At 37.5% G+C, this 19,783-nt stretch overlaps 1 protein-coding gene across 1 annotated transcript in view; it reads right to left on the reverse strand.

Annotated features, from left to right (window-relative positions):
* ADAM9 (ADAM metallopeptidase domain 9) overlaps positions 1-19,783 on the reverse strand; it is a 135,782-nt gene that overhangs the window by 37,261 nt on the left and 78,738 nt on the right. Inside the window, exons 14-16 of the mRNA XM_008686620.2 lie at positions 14,162-14,357; positions 8,825-8,930; positions 1,738-1,921 (exon numbers count right to left, since the gene is read on the reverse strand). Of these exons, the coding sequence (XP_008684842.1) occupies positions 1,738-1,921; positions 8,825-8,930; positions 14,162-14,357 (486 nt within the window). The remainder of the gene's footprint in view (positions 1-1,737; positions 1,922-8,824; positions 8,931-14,161; positions 14,358-19,783) is intronic.

Here is a 19,783-nt window from a genome sequence, read left to right on the forward strand (position 1 = left end):
ATTATACTGAGAAAGGCCTTATAAAATACATAAGTTAGAAACCATAAAAGAAATGAATAACAGATTTGAATACATAAAAATGCAAACATAGCAAAAAAATTACTAGAAACAAAAGAAAGAAGAGGCAAGAAATAAACCAGGCATGAGTATGTGTGTGTGTGTGTGTGTGTGTGTGTGTATATATATATATATATAAATATACCTATTCATATACAAATATACCTATTCATATACAAAAATACTATGTTATATAAATAACATTTATTATATATGACATAAATTAATAAAAGTTCTTTAAAATCAGTAAGAAAACAAACCAATTTTTAAGTGGATGAAGAACATCAATAAGGCAAATCACAAAAGAAGGAATAAATATATACAGACCAAAAAAATTTAACATCACTAATAAGAAAGAGTATAATAAAAAGGAAACCACCAACGAAAGCTTTAAAATGATAGCTAATCTTGACTATGGTATGAAGAATTAAAACACTTCCCCACTGAAAACTGGTTGGAAGGTAAACTATTAAACACTTTTCTAAAGAGAAATCTGGCAAAACTCTATCTAAAACCTTAAAAGTATGCACATCCAGGGCTCCTGGGTGGCTCAGTCGGTTGAGCATCTGACTCTGGATTTCGGTTCAGGTCATGATCTTAGGGTTGTGGGATGGAGCCCCCGTCAGGCTCCATGCTCAGTGAAGAGTCTGCTTGAGATTCTCGCTCCCTCTCCCTCTGCCCCTCCCGCTCGTGGTCTCTCTCTCAAATAAATAAATCAATTAAAAAAAAAAAAGGCATGCACACCCCATTATAGTAGTTTAACCTCAGAAAACAATCATAATACTCTGTTAAGTTTTATTTATAAAGCCATTTGCCTCAGCACTGTTTATAGTAACTACAGCAATCGAGTTTTCATAATGGCAAAGACAGGCACAGAAATATAAGGGTCTTTCTGTAAGAAGGAAAGGACAGAATTGGTACTGAAAACTCTGTAGACATTGAGGTAACTTGCAAGTCCACCTGTCTTTTTCATGGGCCACGTTATTAGTCAGTTATGTTCTATCCCTCCTCCTCATCCTCTAGTGTCCTCTAAGTTGGTTTCAACTGGCTTAACACTCCTGCTTCCCTATATCTCATATGACTAAAGTTTGCCATAACTCTTCTAGCCTTGCTCTTAATTCATGGCATCACTAAAGAAGTCTTACAGTTTCTGCACTACTCTTAATTATCTTTCGTAATATATATTCCCCCCAAAAAGCAATATGGCCTAGCTCATCTTCTCATATAGAAACCACCAGTAGTAAGTCAGGAGCTGGCTGATTCTTGACTCATATCTGATCTAAACCGCGGTGACCAGGTAGCAGGGAACGTGGGCAGATGCGCACTATGACATTTCTAGGACAGAGACACGCAAGCATACACACACACACAATCCTGGTGATAATCACCTAGGTGCCCCCATAACAGCAGACTGGCTAATAAATTATAGCACATTCATCAGGGAAATAAATATGCACAGTATATTGCAACACAGACCAGGGCTTATAAAATATATGACTGCCAGTGAAATCTGGATAGTAGACAACCATTCTTAATTTTGTCCTTGGTGGCTTTGTATTTTCTAAAATCTCTATAATAAATATAGATTTCTTTTATAAATCAGAAAAGAACTACTTACTTTGTATACGGGTTTTTTAATTTTTTAAATTTTACTTCGTAAAGAGAAAACATTTTGATTACCTTTCCATCGTCACACCTTGTGCCTTCATTCACCATCCCAGGATCTGGAACATCTGATCCTAGCTGGAAATCCACACCCCAACATTTGGTGCCTTTGCTGGGAGTCTGAATAATAGCAGGCACGATACCAAATACAGGCATTTCTTGTACATTCTCACACTGAAGCTTTCCACACAATGCATTCCTATAAAGACAGAGGAATAATGCAAACATAAAATGGACCAGTGTAGACACAAAAGAAAAATTCTGTATTTGGATACAGAAGGGAAGTTTATTGATACTTAGTTGAAGGGAATCTCAACAGAGAAAGTGTATGAGAGCAAAGACATCAAAGCAGTTCTCTTCAAATACAGCAGAGATAAGTGGATGCTAAGATGCAGATTAGTAGGGTACCAGGTGGTGCTCCTTCTTTCCCCACATCTAATCTCTCTTTACTATCTGCCTAGGGTTCAACAAAGTCTAAGGAAAAAGTTGTTTATAATTATAATTTTATAAATGCTTTCACACAGAAAATAATAGGACTATACCAAAATTCAATTGTGACTTCTTACAGAGTTACAGTAAGGAGAAAATTAAATTCTTACTGTAAAATAACTAAGAAAAGACTCCGCCCTTCTTGGCTTGGGCTAATTCTTAGTTACTTACTTTAAGACTCAATTCATTAATTCACTAACTCAATTCACTGATTCAGCGTTACAACTCTATGAAGGCTTGCCTGACTATAACCCTATCACCACGGCTGTATTAGCTAAATGCCCTTCCTATATCCTTTCATAACACACTAAGTACCACTAACACCAACTCTAAAGAGGCTATGCTAAAATCTTCTACTTGACTGTCCTGTGATCCAAGCACCTAACCTACACTTGAATCTCCTTTATGATACCACTTCCAAGTGACATAGGATATTATTTTCCTCTAATTCACCTAATCCTCTAACTCACCACCCCCTAAAAATTTTCATTCTAGATATCATAAAACCATTTTATTTCTTGAGTTAAAATCTATCTCCTTATAACTCTTCCTCATTGGTCCCAGACTTCCACATGAGATCACACAGCTAATGTCTTTTCCTTCTTCCACGTGGCAGCTATCTTAGGACAATTATCGTGTAGTTCCTAACTACTTACTTCAATGGAGCAATACCCTACCATCATTTCTCATGGAAGAAGGAAGCTCCCCTCTAAGTATGTACCAGTTTGTCTCACTGCCTTTTGAAGCACAGTGCTCAGAGTAGGGCATGAAATTTCAGTTATAGCCTGACAAGTAAAGAACAAAATGGAACTCACATTTCCTTTACTTTAGATACTGTACTACTATTAAGCCCAAGATTACAGTAGCTTTTATGGTAACTACATTACATTTCTGATGCCCTTGAACTGACCACTAAAACCCCTATTTACTTTTTGCATGTACTGTTGAGTCTCCTCTTCCCTCCATCCTGCACTCAAGAGTCAATAATTTTGTCTCAACTTTACATCTATTCTTATGTCACCATTTATTCACTAGTTAACATGAATAAAGTGCTTACACTTTCTGAGCTTCACTTCCTTCATCCGAAAAACAAGAGATAGATAATAATGTCTATCTCCCACAGTTGGTTGAAATTAGATCTGAAAACCTCTAAAATAAAACAGCATAAAGCAGACCTAAGTTAACATGCATTGGAGCCTACCAAAATTCATGTTCTATGATATACTTAGGACTTCATGTGTAGTCTTGGTGACATATTAAAGAGTAAAAGGAAAATATTCAATATATAAAAAGCTGTTACAAATCAGTAAGAAAAAAAAAAACACTTCAACAACAACAAAAAAAAATAGCGAAGATACAAAAAAGGCAATTCACAAAATAAGGAATGCAAGCAGCCAACAAAGCTAAGAGATGTTCACTGTTACATTATAAAGGAAAATTCTACTGCAAGCCTCAATAGAATAATTGCTTCAGGCAATGATCCTGAATGCATGCTAAAACCACAAGGTGAAACGTTGGTGGGAAACTGGCTATTCTTACGTACAAAATCATCACTTCTCCACATATTACCTGGGGTTGTAATGAGAAAAACATCACTCTAGCGTAGTAAGATCTGGTCATCACCACTTAGTATCACAAATAAAACGAACAACCCAGAATTATGTGCCTCCTTTACATAATGTACCAGTTATGAAGTATTTGTCCCTAAAAATGTTAACTTGAATCAAATTAAGACTTCAGATTCAACTTCAGATTCACAGAAAAATCAGAAGATAGAGACACAAGCTAAGCAACACTGAGAAGAAACTAACAAACCCAGAATACAGGCCATTCTAAAAGACCACTGGGCCAGTTTTTTGCTTACATCACTATCACTGAAAAGAAAAAAATAAATGAAGAAGACTATTTTAGATTAAAAGTGACTTAGGTGACATGACAATTAAATGCAATGCGTGACCCTTCAGAGAATCCTGATGCGGAAAAAAACAGCTATGAAACACAATTTCAGGACAACTGGAGAAACTTTAATATTAACCAGATATCACATGATATTAGGAAATTGTTAATTTTGGTAGGTATGAAACTGCTATTGTGAATAGCCTTATATGTTGGAGATGAATACTAAAGAATTTAGGAGTGAAGTATTATAATGCCTATAATTTACTTAAAAATGGTTCAGCAAAATGTAAACAAAGTAAATACAAAATATGAACAATGTTTTAATCTAGGATATATGGGTTTGATCATACTATTCTTTACTCCTCTGTATAACTGAAATTTGTCATTAAAAAAGTTTAAAAAAAGATGACACCATCTATATGCTGAAAGATAAAACAGCTCTTTCACACAACAATATGATCTGCACAACTGTGTCTGCAGTATGAACAACAGGGAGGTGGAAGGGGGTGGGGAACAAGACTATACATTTGCATTAAGACTCTGGAAAGACACACAAAAAGCCAAAAGAACACACAAGAGGATAAGAACGGAAGCGACATTTTCTCTATATCACTTTAAACAACTTTTCAACAACAATAAACTTAAATAATTATTTACCAATTCATTTAAAATAAAAATGAAATACCTATTTGCTATAACAAATTGGAAAAGTCCAGATAACCCCAGAACAACACAGGTTGGAACTGCACGGGTCCACTTAACACGTGGATTTTTTACAGGACTATTTCTCTTCCTTATGATTTTCTTAATAACATTTTCTTTTCTCTAGCCTCCTTTATTATAAGAACAGAGTATATAATACATGTAACATACAAAATATGTGCTAATCAACTGTTTTATCGGTAAAGATTCTTTTCAATAGTAGGCTATTAGTAGTTAAGTTTTGGGGGAGTCGAAAGTTAATAAGAGAATTTTTCACTGTATGGGAAGTCAGCACCTCTAAACCCCACGTTGTTCAAAGGTCAACTATATCTTTTAAGATAACACTCAGCATTGGTGAGGGGACAGTGGAAACATAAATCAATTAAATGTTTTGAAGGTCAGTTGGGAAGTAGCTATGAGGAGCCTTAAAACTTATCCATATTTTTTGAGAAAAATCTATTAAGAAAATAATCGGAAAAATAAACAAATACTTGAGCTGGATATATCAAAACCCTATTTGAAATAGAAATTTACTACAAAAAACTTGAATTTCTAAAATAAGGTAATGATTAAAAGAAGCTGGTACATCCTATAAATGCTCTTACTATAGTGGAAAGTAAATACATGAATTTATAAAGTAGTATAAACCATACTATGTAATTTCGTTTATACATACAGATGTGGGTCTCTGAGTACGCATATGTGTGTACATACGTGTATGATGCACAAATGTATGTTGATGAATACATACACGTAAGAAGGAAACATAACAAGAATTTAAGGAAGTATCTCTGGATGGTAGGACCATAGGTATCACTTTCTCTAGATTTTCCTAGATTTTATACATTTTCTGTGATGAGGATGATTATAAAGATGACAACAATGATAATGATGAGTTCTCCAATGAACCAGGCACTCTTCTTAGTACTAACATCCATCAATGCATTGTCTTCAAAACAACTGGAAATAGGTACCATTATTACCCCCATTTTACAGAAAAATGAGGTACAGAGGGAAAAAAAGAGAAAAGTGAAGCAACTTGTCCAAAGTCTCAGAGATCTGACGTGGTTGAAGCAGTATTCAAACCCAAAAAGTCTGACTTCAGATGTGTATTCCTAATGACTATATTAATACTATATTACTATTATAAAGTGTTTTTCAAATCTGCTACCCAGTCCTAAGCATAGTTTCTATCATTTCATTAAGATACTCATAAAAACATGGGAACAGAACCAGGCTAAAGACAAGGATCAGGTATGTCTAGCAAGCTCTCTCTAAGTCTGCATTAATCCACTTATCCCAAGGTTTTAGCTCAGTTCATTCAACCAGTTACATTAATTCTCCACCCATTAGTTATATAATCTGTTCCTGCATTCATTCAACAAATATTTGATAGGTACTTTTATATGCCAAATATTATGCTAAACACAGAAGATAAAGCATGTCACTAGACTTAACAGTTTACCAATGAAGGGTGATCACCAATGGTCACATAAACAATGAAACTGAAAAACGCTACAGAAGAATATTCCAAAGATGAAGAAAATCTGGGAATGATAAAAGGGTCAATTCATCTGGGAGACATAATCATCCTAAATGTGGATGCACCTAGTAACATAAACACTTAACAACACAAATTCAAAAGATATACACCAAAAAAATTCATAGAACTAAAAAGAAAAATAGACAACTTTATAATTATAGCTGAAGACTTTAATATACTTCTCTCAGAAATTAAAGGACAAACCTAACACACACACATACAACCCAAAGATACAGAAAATTTGAAAAAACTATTAATTTGACACTTATAGAACAAGAAAATCCAGTGACTAAAGAATACACTTTTTTTTTTCACTTGCACACAGACGTTCACCAAAGCACGCCATATGCTAGGCAATGAGTCACATCTCGAGAAATTCTAAAGAATTAAAGTCACACAGAGTATGTTCTCAACGGAACTGAACCAGAAACCAAAAACAACCAGATAACTAGAATACTCCCAAATATCTAGAAATTAAGCAATATACTTTCAATAACCCAAAAGTCACAGGAGAAATCACAATATAAATTTAAAAATATTATGAACTGAACGATAAAGAAGACACAACATATCAAATTAAATGAAAAAGCAGCATTCAATTTTTTAACCAGTTCATCCTTTCTTCAACATTCATGTTCCTACTTTTCGCATTTTAATTTAGACAAATTATGTAAACCAAGATGGGTCCGATCTCCCCAAAGTGCAGGACAGAGCCCTCCTGGGTCTTTCCCAAATACCATAAAGAATCATGAGAATTCTATGCTTAGAACTGGTTTTGTATTTGGTCTTCTTTTTACCTGGAAAATTATCCCTTAAACTCCCTATCTTATTCTAAGATAATATCATTTTTAAATGATTGTTCTTACCAGGGAAGTGAGTCTGGACATAAAACCTTCCCATGGAATTTAAATATACTAAATATTTGTTAAGAATAATAATTTGACTTCCCCCCAAGAAGTGCTATATAAATGCAAGAGAACTTATACCTACAACTACTTTAAAACCATACAAGATAGATATCAAACGTTACGTTCATATCCTCTTTTGAAATACTTTCTTGGTTGTTGTTGTTGTTGTTGTTTTAATTTTCCCTCCATCTACACTGCTTTATATATCAAGAAAGGTAAATTCTGAATATTCTGTGAAATACATCTTATATAGGGGCGCCTGGGTGGCTCCGTCAGTTAAGCGTCTGCTTTCGGCTTGGGTCATGATCCCAGGGTCCTGGGATAGAGCCCCGCGTCTGGCTCCCTGCTCCCTCTGCCCCTGCTCCTGTGCTCTTTCTCTCTCACTCACTCTCTTAAATAAATAAATAAAATCTTTTTAAAAAAAGAAATACACCTTATATTAATAACTCATTGTTAAAGAATTAGAACAAAATAAATTGGCTAATATTAAAGGGGAAAAAGTACATGGCAGTAAGAACACCTACAAGAGGGCTATCTGGTTCTGTTAAGAAAGTTGAGGAAGTCTTTGAAACTAAGATCTGAAGGAGCAGAGAACATGCCAGCCAGAAGGAACAGTATGTACAGAGGCCCTGTGGCAGAAGAGCACATGCAGGCCAGCATAGCTGGCGTCTCACAGCATTTAATGGCTGAGTAGAGAAAGATGAGCCTACACAGAAACACATTAGAAGAGCAACTGGAAACACAGAAAAGAATACTAGAAGAAATTTCCACACAGAAGCCAAGGAAAGAGATTTCTTCAAGGACAAAATGGTCAACAAAGTTGAATGCTGCTGAAAGGTCTAGTGCATGAAGACCTAAAAATGTCAGTTGGATTTAGCAACATGGAGATCACTGTTATTTCTTCTCAGCAAACAGTTTCACTACAGTTGCTCAGACTAACTGGCAAAGTAGGAGATGGAGGCGCAGAAGAGATGCACATATTACAGAATAATTCCAATGATACAAAATATCAGTGTGTGTGTGTCTAGTGCACAGAAACAAAAAGGGGGAAGAAACACACTGAAATTAGTAAATACATACCTACTGAGATTATGGATGACTTTTTTCTCATTTATAATTTTTAAATAATTATTAATTTTTACCATAAACAAATGTTACAGAAACAAAAAAGGTTTTAATCTGGCACTTTAAAATTAGAACAAGAAGAACGTAACAACATCCAGAATGAAAAGTGCAGGTACCTTTATCTACACATTTATCAGCATAATCTTTTAATGAAAAAAAAAGGAGAGGAAGTGTGTTTATTTGAGGTTCTCACTGCAGAATAAGGAAAAACAGAGATTCTAAATCTATTAGATTTTAGACAGTTAACATCAAAAGGAATGAATTATTTTACTAGTTCTTTTCAGATTCCCTGAAGCCTTCTGTTATAAAATTTTAAGTCTGAAACACTTAGTATTTAAGGGGGAGAAAGCCAGCAGTTGCAAGGAGTTATAAAAGATACTAGAGACGACTGGTCTTATAATCTTTCATGTTCCTTCACAACCTTGCCTCCACTTACCCAGTGGCACACTTCTTGTATTCATTGCCAGAGAAACCACAATTGCCAAATCTGTCACCTTTAGAATTCACATCAATGAAACAATCTCTTGGGGCAGCCTTGGCTTCTGTAACATTAAAAAAAAAAAAAAAAAGTATGGCAATTTAATTCAGAAATAAAAGTATTCCCTACAACAACCCATACACCAGTGAACTGCCTCAACACCTTCTAAAAAGTTTCAAGCCTCCACAGGTAAAACATTTCTGTTCCACTTTATACTTAACAACAAAATGTGAAAGTAAAGCTTAGATTGTATTTAAAAGTTAGCCTGCACTCAAAGAAAAGTCATCAAAAGAAATGCCATTAAACAAGATGAAATTAGAAATAAATGAAAAAGCAGGCCCAGTCTGGTGGTGTTCTCGGCATACCCGTTCTCACTGCCCGCAAACACGTATCAGCTGCGTCGTTAGATCAGGCTGGGAAGGGCTGGTGAAAACACTGCCAGCTATTATTATTGGTTTTTCTCTTTACCACATATAGATGCTGAATTTAGATGCCCCCACTCACAAGATGGATTGGCAAACAGCCATGACACCTGACAAAGTAGCAATCCATTCTTGCTTTTTTCTATCTTATATATGTATTATCGCTTCATGTTCAATTCGCCCATCAATCACACATTCCTAAAAAAATTTTACTTGAAAATATTTTTAAGCGAAAATGCCAGTACTTTCTACTGAATAAAGGAATTCACTTGCCTATCTTACACATCTACTGCTATGTTGTTTTGTTTAAAAGAAAATGGCTCTGGGGGGAAAGAAGCTGGAATGAAAAAGAGGCAGAGGACTACGCGACATGGAAAGGGAATGGAGACCACCCACACGGTGCAAACAGCATGTGGCAGCATCCCTAGCAGGGCCCTTCCACAGAACTCTACAAATTCCAGATAATCTCCAAAGAGAAAAACAAGCCTAGTTCCCTTAGTCCTAGACTCTTCCGTAGGCCTCTATGAAAATGGTATCTTTGCTAAATAACAGTATTTACCTCATTAAAATGTATCTGTGATTATTTTTTAGTCTGTGATAAGCTGCCTGTTTTTGCAAAATGGATCAGGAGTTGATAGATCTTTACTATTCTATCCCACGACCTAACACAAATACATCCCATTTAATTTTTAGTCCTCTTGGCTCAATCCCTTTCTGATCCACCACAAGATAAGGGGTAGAACAGAACAAGAGACAGAAACTAGAGACAGCAGAAGTCTGGTCAAAGACAACATCTCTAGCTTCTGAAAAATCTAGCACAGTATTCATGACTGATCTTTTAACTGAGAGAAACAAAAATAAAAATAGAAGATTTGGGTCTTCTTTCCTATTTCTCCCTCCCTTCCTCTGTTCCTTCCTTTCTTCATTAAATATGTATTAATCCCCTACTAAGTGTCCCACACCCTGATTAGTAATGAATATAGTTTACCAGTACCTCTCTGGAGAGAAAAAAGAAAGCTCCTGTTAGTAACTCTCTGTTGTCTTAATGACAAGCCTCAACAAACATCTAGTGCTCACTTATTCTATTCACTTGAACCTGTTGTTGCTGTTCCTACTGACTCAAGACAGAAACAAAGAAGATGGGAAAACAAGATCCCAGGATGGTTTGGGCATAAACCCATCACTGCCAGTTATCAAACAAAGCAATCTGCCTCATTATGTTGAACGCAACCTTTTCCTTGAGAACCTCAATCACCTGAACCCAAGGAAGGAAACACAAGATGCAATACACTAAAGACTATCACTGCAGGAATACAGCTAGTATCAGTGTGTAATCAAAATCGAGATGACGAAAGGTACTGCCATGCCTCAATGCACATTCCCCATAGTTTTTCACCAGAACTACCACATTACAGCTACTTGATATCCCTTTTGCATAACAGCAAAATCAAAGAAGCAATCAGAAAAGTCAGACTTGCACACACCTATAGCATTGGTTAGCTGATCATGGTGTTCCTATAAATGAAAGGAGAGGAACTGTTACTGTATCTGTATAAGCAGAAAAGTTCTAGGTCAAATGAGCAAAACAGTGTCAAGGGCCCTCAATCAATTCCCAACCTTGAGCCATATTATAGACCCAGAACCCCTTATATGAAGGGGAGGATGGGTCCCCTTCAGGTAGAACCCTGAGACACTGCCAAAAATGTATACTCTTAATCTTTCTCCCCTCCTTCCCCAACAGGACCTATGGCCGTTTCCCAGGGTAACTGGGCACTGTGCAAAAGGAAAATCATCAGACCTATCAGGAACTACTGGACATTGGCTCTGAACTGACACTGAATCCAGGAGACCCAAAACATCATGGTGCCCTAACAGTCAAAGTAGGGAGCTATGGAGGTCAGCTGATTGATGGAGCTTCAGCTCAGGTCCTCCTCACTCACAAGAGGCCCAGTGTGTCCCCAAATCCATCCTGTGCTTACTTCCCCAGTTCCAGAATGCATGACTGCAACAGACATAATCAGCAACTAGCACAATCCCCACACGGGCTCCCTGACCTGTGGAGTCAGGGCGGTTATGGCAGGAAAGGCCGACTGGAAGCCACTAGAACTGCCACTACTACCTAGGAAAATAGTAAACCAAAAGGAATAAACACCACAATCCAGGAAGCATTGCAGAGTCAAGACCACCACTAAGGACTGGAAAGATAGTCCAGTTCGACTACACTATCTGGCCTGCACAGAAGACAGACAGATCTTGGAGAACAACAGTGGATTATCCGAGGCTTAAGCAGCTGGGGAGTGTAATCACTGCTGTAGCTACTGTGGTTCTATTGCCCGAGCAAATTCACGAATCTCCTGGCACCTGTATGCAGCTGCTGAACTGGCAGACACTGTTCTCTCCAAGCTGGTCAATAAGGACCACCAGAAGCAGTCTGCTTGCAGCTGGCAAGGCCAGCAACACGCCTTCACAGTCCTCTCTCAGAGGTGCGGCAACTCTCCAGCCCTCCATCGTGATTTAGTTTGCGGAGATCTTGACCAACCTTTCCTTCCACTAGATATCACTTTGGCCCGTTCCACTGATGGCATTATTCTGACTGAACCTAGTGTGCAAGAAGTAGCAACACTGTAACTAATTGGTAAGACAACTGCATGTCAGAGGTGGAAAGCAAATCTGAGAAAAAATCAGCAGTCTTCGACCTCAGTGAAATTTCTAGGGGGGCAGTGGTGTGGGACATATCTAGATTTCCCTTCAAAAGTGAAGGATAAGTTGTTACATCAGGCCCCGCTGGTCCAGGAAGGTCCAGGAATCATGAGGTAGAAGTGGAAGTGGCACCACTATTTCTCCTAGTGACACTCTAGCAAAATTTTTGCTTCCTGTTCCTGCCATTATCTTCCTGGTAGCCTAGAGGTCTTAGTTCCAAGAGGAATGCTTCAATCAGGAGACACAACACTGATTCTACTGAGCTAGAAGACTTACACACAACCATTTTACACTTCTCGTGCGTCTGAATGAACAGGCGAAGAAGGGAGTTACTGTGCTGGCTGGGGTGACTGAACTTGACTACCAATGGGGAAACTGGACTGCTACTGCACAATGGAGATAAGGAAGAATTATGTGTGGAATACAGGAGATCCCACAGGGTGACTCTTAGTAGTACTATATCCTGTGATTAAGGCCAATGGAAAACTACAGCAACCCAATCCAGGCTGGACAGTCCAGAGCCTTAGGGAATGAAGGTTTGGGTCACTCTACAGGTTAAAAACAAGGACCAACTGAGGTGCTTGCTGAAGACAAAGGATATATGGAATGGATAATGAAGAAGGTTGTTAAAACTACCAGCTACGACCACATGACCAGTACAGAAACTAGGACTTTAATTCATGAATATTTCTTCCTTTTTGTTATAAATGTATCTGTAATTATATATAGATCAGAGGTTCCCACAACCCCCTTCCTGGGTTCAATTAATTTGCTAGAGCAGCTCACAGAACTCAGAGAAACGTTTTTACTTACTAGATTACTGATTTTTATAAAAGGATCTAACTTAGGAACAGCCAGATGGAAGAGAGATGCATAGGGCAAAATATGAGGAAAGGGGCTTGAAACTTCCACACCCGCTCCAAGTACAACACTTTCCCAGAATATCCACTTGTTCACCAACCTGGAAGCTCTCAGAACCCTATCCTTTTGGGTTGTTATGGAGGCTTCATTGCATAAGTAGGGCTGATAAAACCATATGCCATTAGTGATTAACTCAATCTCTAGCCCCTCTCCCTTCCCTGGAAGCGGGGGAACTAAAAGTTCCAACCCTCTAATCACGCAGGTTGGTTCCCTGGGCAACCAGCCCCCACCCTTGGGTTAAGGAGGAGCTTTCCAAAGGCCGCTTCATTAACATAACAAAAGATACATTTATAGCTCTCAACACTTAGGAAATTCCAAGGGTTTTAGAAGCTTGATGTCAAGAACTGGAAGAAGATCAAATGCATTTTTCTAATTATAAATCACAGTATCACAACAACCTGCAGTGCTTTAACTAAAATCATTACAATTAATCCATATTAAAGGAATGAAGAATGGAAAAAGGCTATGAATACGATGGGAGTTGACAAGGGTTGAAAGAAGGAAAGAATTGTAAATTCTCATCTTCCATAGTGAGAAATTAATGGTTAATACCTAGAATGGAGAAATCAAAAAATGGAATTACCAAGAGATTATCTGAAGATCTGAAGCAAGTAACAGAATAATCAGCTAGAAAAAGTGAAAAGTGGTTGCCCCAATGCATGGGGATATTAAGTGGAAGCACACTTTTTCATAAAACCTTATTAAAAAAATCTGGCTCTTTATATGTACATATAACTGATAAAAATGAAAACTTTAAATAGAGAAAATAGGAAAAACTTAAAAAAATCCTAAATATCCATCAGTCTAAAAATGGATTCCATTTACATAATGAAAATACTCTAATGTACTATGATCTAAATGTATCATAATATATTGATATTGTATCAACTGTGTTAAAAACATTCTGAGTGAGCATGAAAACAGCAGACCCACATGTATATACCCAATACTATTTATATGAAATTATTAAAACTAGAACATGATACTAAGTAAATATATATTTATTTATTTTGTTCATATATATAGAATAGAAAGGTGATAAAAGAGAGGGAGTAAAAGCAAAAATCATCAACTGATTTTGCACATATCAAATTCATGAATAGCACTGCTCTCGGAGAAGGAAGGAGGAAGCTATACCAGGAGAGAGAACAGGAGAACTTCGATTTTATCAATAATGTTTTCTTTCCATTTTTAACAAAAACTGAAGCACAAAATCAAATCAAAGCAATCAATTATAATTAAAATGTCTTACTTGAGCCAAAGATGACTTGACACTGAGCATCATAATACTGGCACATGCCATTGTAACAATAGGCTTTGTTATTCTGGCAAGGATATCCATTCTGAATAAAAACATCTGGCTGACAGAACTGAGAAGAACCATTGCAATATTCTGGAACATCACATTCATTGGTTTTTCCTCGGCATAAAGTACCTCCTGGAAGGAACTAGGGTAATAAGATTCAAATTAAACAGGAATATCAGGACACTCTCCACAAATTAATCAAATTTGAAGCCACAGTATTTATATCTATAAAAAGTTCTAACAACAAAAGATTAGATAGCCAATAGAAATATGAACAAAGTCTGATAACAGGCAACTCATAAAAATCATGAATTACGGAAAATGAAAAAAATATAATCTCACTGATAACCAAAAGAAACGCAAATTAAAACCTTAAAAGCACTTTACACCTGGGGCGCCTGGGTGGGTCAGTCAGTTAAGCGTCTGCCTTCGGCTCAGGTCAAGATCCCAGGATCCTGGGATGGAGTTCCACATCGGGTGCCCTGCTCACAGCGAGTCAGTTTCTCCCTCTCTCCCACAACTACTCATTCTCTCTCTCTCTCTCAAATAAATAAATAAAATCTTCAAAAAAAAAAAAAAAAAGCAGCACTTTACACCTATTAGACTAACCAGGATTACAACACTTGCTAGCAACCAATGTTGGCACAGCAAGCATTTGATACACCGCTGATAGAAGTACAGACTGGCACATTTGTGGAAGGTATATAAAATGTGTGTCAAAATTTTTAACATCCATACTCTGTCCCAACAATTCCACTTATAAACAAAATTAGAAGCAATCTAAACGGCCATCATTAGTTGACTCAATAAAAAAATTATGGTACAGCCACATAAAGCTGTACTAACTACATAACCATGAAGAACTATATGAATAGATAAAGTCTATGGTATCTAATTGAAAAAAGCAGGTAGTAATAATAAGTCTACCTGTGTTCACACACTTATACGCATACATATACACGTGCATTCACATTTGTATAGGAAAGAGTACATAAAGTTAACAAATTATCAACGATGGCTACCTGAGAGGGTAAAATGACAGAGCATCTTTCACTGTGTACTTTCTATACTTTGGTATTGTTAAATTATTTATTAAAAACACAGATTACTTTTTTTTTTAAGTAGACTCCATGCCCAGCCTGGAGCCCAACACAGGGCTTGAACTCATGACCCTAAGATCAAGACCTGAGCTGAGATCAGGAATCAGACATGGAACTGACTGAGCCACCCAGGTGCCCCAGATAACTCTTAAAACCAGAAAAAGAAAATGTTTCTCCTTAGAAAGAAAGTCTCACAAGAACACTTGTTGTAAAAGTATGTAATTCAAAATTGCAAACAAGTGGCATAAGATTTTTCATAAAATCATGTAAGAAAAATAGTGTTCTGTCAGAGATCAGAGAACACAAATTTTAATATACGCATGTTTTTCCTTTTTCTACTTTTTTTCCAAATAGGGAGGAATTCTTTACTGTAGAGAGCAAAATGGAGTCTCTCACGTCAAGAAGGGGCTGATGTCAAGCAATGACACGAGCAGTTAAGGTAGTGCAGCTAGGAGATATCGCCAGGACCCACGTCAGGCAACACCCCAGAACTGATAACATGCAGAACCAGGAGAGGTCTGCAGAGACCGAAAACTGATCAAATCCCTTTAAAAAGGGAAGGATTTTGGCAGCAAACTGTCAGACTCTCTTCATCTGACCACTTAGAAAAGGCAACCGCTGCCGAACGCTTTGCCCGATTGATCCCAGTGATCTCCAAACAGAACCGAGAGCTGTCAGCTCTTGAACATCAGAAGCAGCAAGTGCCAAGAGCTGACCCACCAGACCCACCAGACCCAGGCCTTATCTCAACCACACGCCCACAGACCAACTCTGAGTTTGGTTTCTTCACTTCCTGCACCCTTCTGTTACCTTGTGTGTTGTGTGGTTTGTCTTCTCTCCTGTTCTGCGTGCTGTGTAAGAAGCCAAGTTTAATCACATGGGGAACTGTCACTGAGTTTGGAATCCTGAACCTGCTTTATAACTGTGATTTAACTTTGCTTTAGGACTGAATAAAGCTGACATTGTGGAAAGACACAACTTGTGTAGTCGGCAGGATTCCATGTCATTGACTTATCATGTGTTAGAAAATTTAGAAAATCAGAAAAGACTCCTAAACTCTTGCTTGAACTGACTATAGCCAAACTAAAAATAATAAATTGGGGAATGACTTTATGTGAATATAGACTTTCCAGGCATCCCATTGAGAGTGAAGTCCTAAGGTATCAGCACAGGCAGGTGAAAACGAGACCAGCTCTATAAGCAGTCAGTAGCAGATGCTCGTCCAGGGCTTACTCCTTTGCATGCCAGGTACAACTAGCCAAAGCTGAGACTAAGGGAGATTGCCTCAGAAAGGCACTTGGAGGGCTAAGAAAAATTAAGCCATTTGGAGACATTGCAAAGATACATGCTACTATTGGCCAAATTAATCTGTAACTTAGAAGAAAGACGTGAACAAAAATTGTAGAAAAATCTGTATAAATACCCTAGGTATAAGTGGGAAGTAGAGCTCTACATAGTTAAGAAATTGCACACAGCAGCTGCCAGTTTACAAAAAAAGGAAGAAAGATGTGTGCTCTAGGTAAATGCCTAAAAAGGGTGGTGCAAAGAGCCAAGAGGCCTGACACCATACTTTGTGTAGAAGACCCATGGTACCCCACAGAATTAGAAGTTAGAATGAAGCTCACAACCAGGACCCTGGGAGATATAATCATGGGATATGAAGGATCCTAAAAATGTAAAGCCCTTAATGTCCCGGGCACCCATTGCAGAGGGTTCCCATCTTACCAATGAAAACCATCTCGCAGTTAGACCAGAACAGACAAAGGGGCAAAGAGCTAGCTAATAAAGTAATAAGGAAGGCCAAATCAATGAATAACTTAAATTTAAAGAACGATAAACCCATGGGACCCCAGGACCTCCATCCTGAGGACCCACGAGACTATGATAACCCCTTGGTTATCATGGGGGGGGAGGGGGATTATCACAGCAGACCTATAATTACCAGGAAGAAAGTATTAGATCACGGTAATGGACAAGGAAAACCTGCGGAAGTAGCAGAGGGCAGAGAATACACTCGTGCTGAACTTCAAAAGATTAGAACAGATTTTTGTCAAAAACATGTGTCGGATATAGACTGGTTCTTCATGTATGGAATAATGGGGCAAACACAACAGCATTATCAGGCACAGAGATGCATCAGGTATCTTCTTCAGTTGAAAACCCCTCTTTAAACAGAGGAAATGAAGGTGAAATAAGCCGCCAAAATTCTATCCCTCTGGAATTGGATTGCTTTGGCATGGAGAAAGATAAGGTCTTATCTAGATCCCACTAAATTTGGAGATAAATGAAATCGGACTGACTTAGAGCAGGCTCAAGTACATTGCCAGAAGCTGGCGATTCTGGCAATGATATATGACACTCAGGGAAGATTCACCACACCCTTTGAGGTGCCTGCCACTAATGAGATTAAAAGAGCATCGCTGGGGGCGCCTGGGTGGCACAGCGGTTAAGCGTCTGCCTTCAGCTCAGGGCGTGATCCCAGCGTTATCGGATCGAGCCCCACATCAGGCTCCTCTGCTATGAGCCTGCTTCTTCCGCTCCCACTCCCCTGCTTGGGTTCCCTCTCTCGCTGGCTGTCTCTATCTCTGTCAAATAAATAAATAAAATCTTTAAAAAATAAAAAAAATAAAATAAAAGAGTATCGCTGTTAGGAGCCCCGGAAAACTTAAAGATTTCATTTATGAATGCACTGGCAGGATGCCATACCATGCAAGATGTAATAAATACATTCAGATTATCAGCTGAATTATCAGACACACATAAGATAGCATGTATAGCTCAAGAAACACAACAATCACATGATGAGGACATATCTCGGCCCTCAAGGACACCACGTGCACTGCTCACACAAATGAATATACATGCAATCATCCACTGAGAGAGGAGACCACACCAGAAGGGTTACATTTAATACCACCAGGCAGGTATCTGGAAACAAAACAAACCAACCATTTGACAGATAAAGGACACAAAATTATCACAATTATCAAAAAAGAAGGAATAGAGAATATAATCAAGGATATTCAGAAAGAAATCAAAGAAAATATCAACAAGAAGTCACATGGTATAGGAAGAGAGAGCAGAGAAATGAGGAAAATAATAGAAATGGATAAGAAAAACTGAGACAGAAGAGAAAAAAGAAACATTTTATTCAAACCATTAAGAGAGGAGCAAGAATACTGGCAGCAAAGGGAACAAGGAAGATTTACTAAAACTTCCTTTACAAAAAACTAGAGGACCCCAGGATGGATTGACAGGCCACCAAATCCAGGGATAATAGGCCAAGTATGCAATTAGCATTAAAAATAGGAACGGAAATAATAACAGACACATTTTTAGTAGATACAGGATCCCAAATATCATTATTAAGGAGAGAAAGACCTAATAAAGGAAAAACTATAAACATTGAAGGATTAGGAGGAAAAATAATCCAGGGAATATCCACAGAAACAGAAGTGTTAATGTATGAAGACATACTTTTGTGAGTGCACTGCAGCTAGAAAATATTATAGGAATGGATTTAATTCCAAAATTATATGAGGAATGGATGCCATTAAAAAGAAATAAAATAAGATTATACGCTTAGCACAAGGAAAGATAAATCCCAAGACCCCATAGGGAATAATTCACTAAACAATACCCATTAAAAGGGGGACATAAGGAAATAACAAAAAAGATAACAGAATTATTAAAAGAGGGTATAATTATCCATGAATGTCATCCAGTTTTAATAGTGCCATATGGCCAATGTTAAAACACTAGTGGACAATAAAGGCTAACAATAGATTATAGAAATCTAAATAAATTATCACCAAAATCAATGGGAGCATTACCTGACACAGAAGTAATTAATAAGATAACTAGTTATAATGGAAAATATTATGTGACTATAGATACGTCAGCCATGTTTTTTTCAATACTGATTACAGAAGAAAGCCAGGAATATATCACATTCTCATGGGAAGGCAAACAATACCAATTTGTAAGGCTGCCCCAAGGATATTTAAACAGCCCAGTAATAGCATATACTATACTGTCCACTCATATACATCTATCGTACAAATCTCTACTAATATCCTATACTGATGACATAATAACAACAACAAAAAAAAGATAAGGAGCAACTGAGACAAGAAAAGGAAAAGTTAATACAGCATTTAAGGGAACAGGGATGGACTATTAATGATGAAAAAACATCAGGCCCAGGCACTCACTGCAAATTTTTAGGAATTCAATGGTCTTCTGAAGGAAGGAAGGTACCAGATAAGGTAATAGATAAAATACAAGCAAGAGGACTGTCTAAAGATAAAACAGAGGCACAGGGACTTACAGGCTTATTTGGGTATTGGAGACAGCATCTACCACACTTAAATGTAAGCTTAAAACCTATTTACAAAATAACTAGAAAGGCACAGGATTTTGAATGGACACAACAACAACAACAGGCTTTAGATACATTAAGGGATTT

Source organism: Ursus maritimus, unplaced genomic scaffold, assembly GCF_017311325.1.
Source record: "Ursus maritimus isolate PB19 unplaced genomic scaffold, ASM1731132v1 scaffold_28, whole genome shotgun sequence".
In the NCBI taxonomy this organism is placed as follows: Eukaryota; Metazoa; Chordata; class Mammalia; order Carnivora; family Ursidae; genus Ursus; species Ursus maritimus.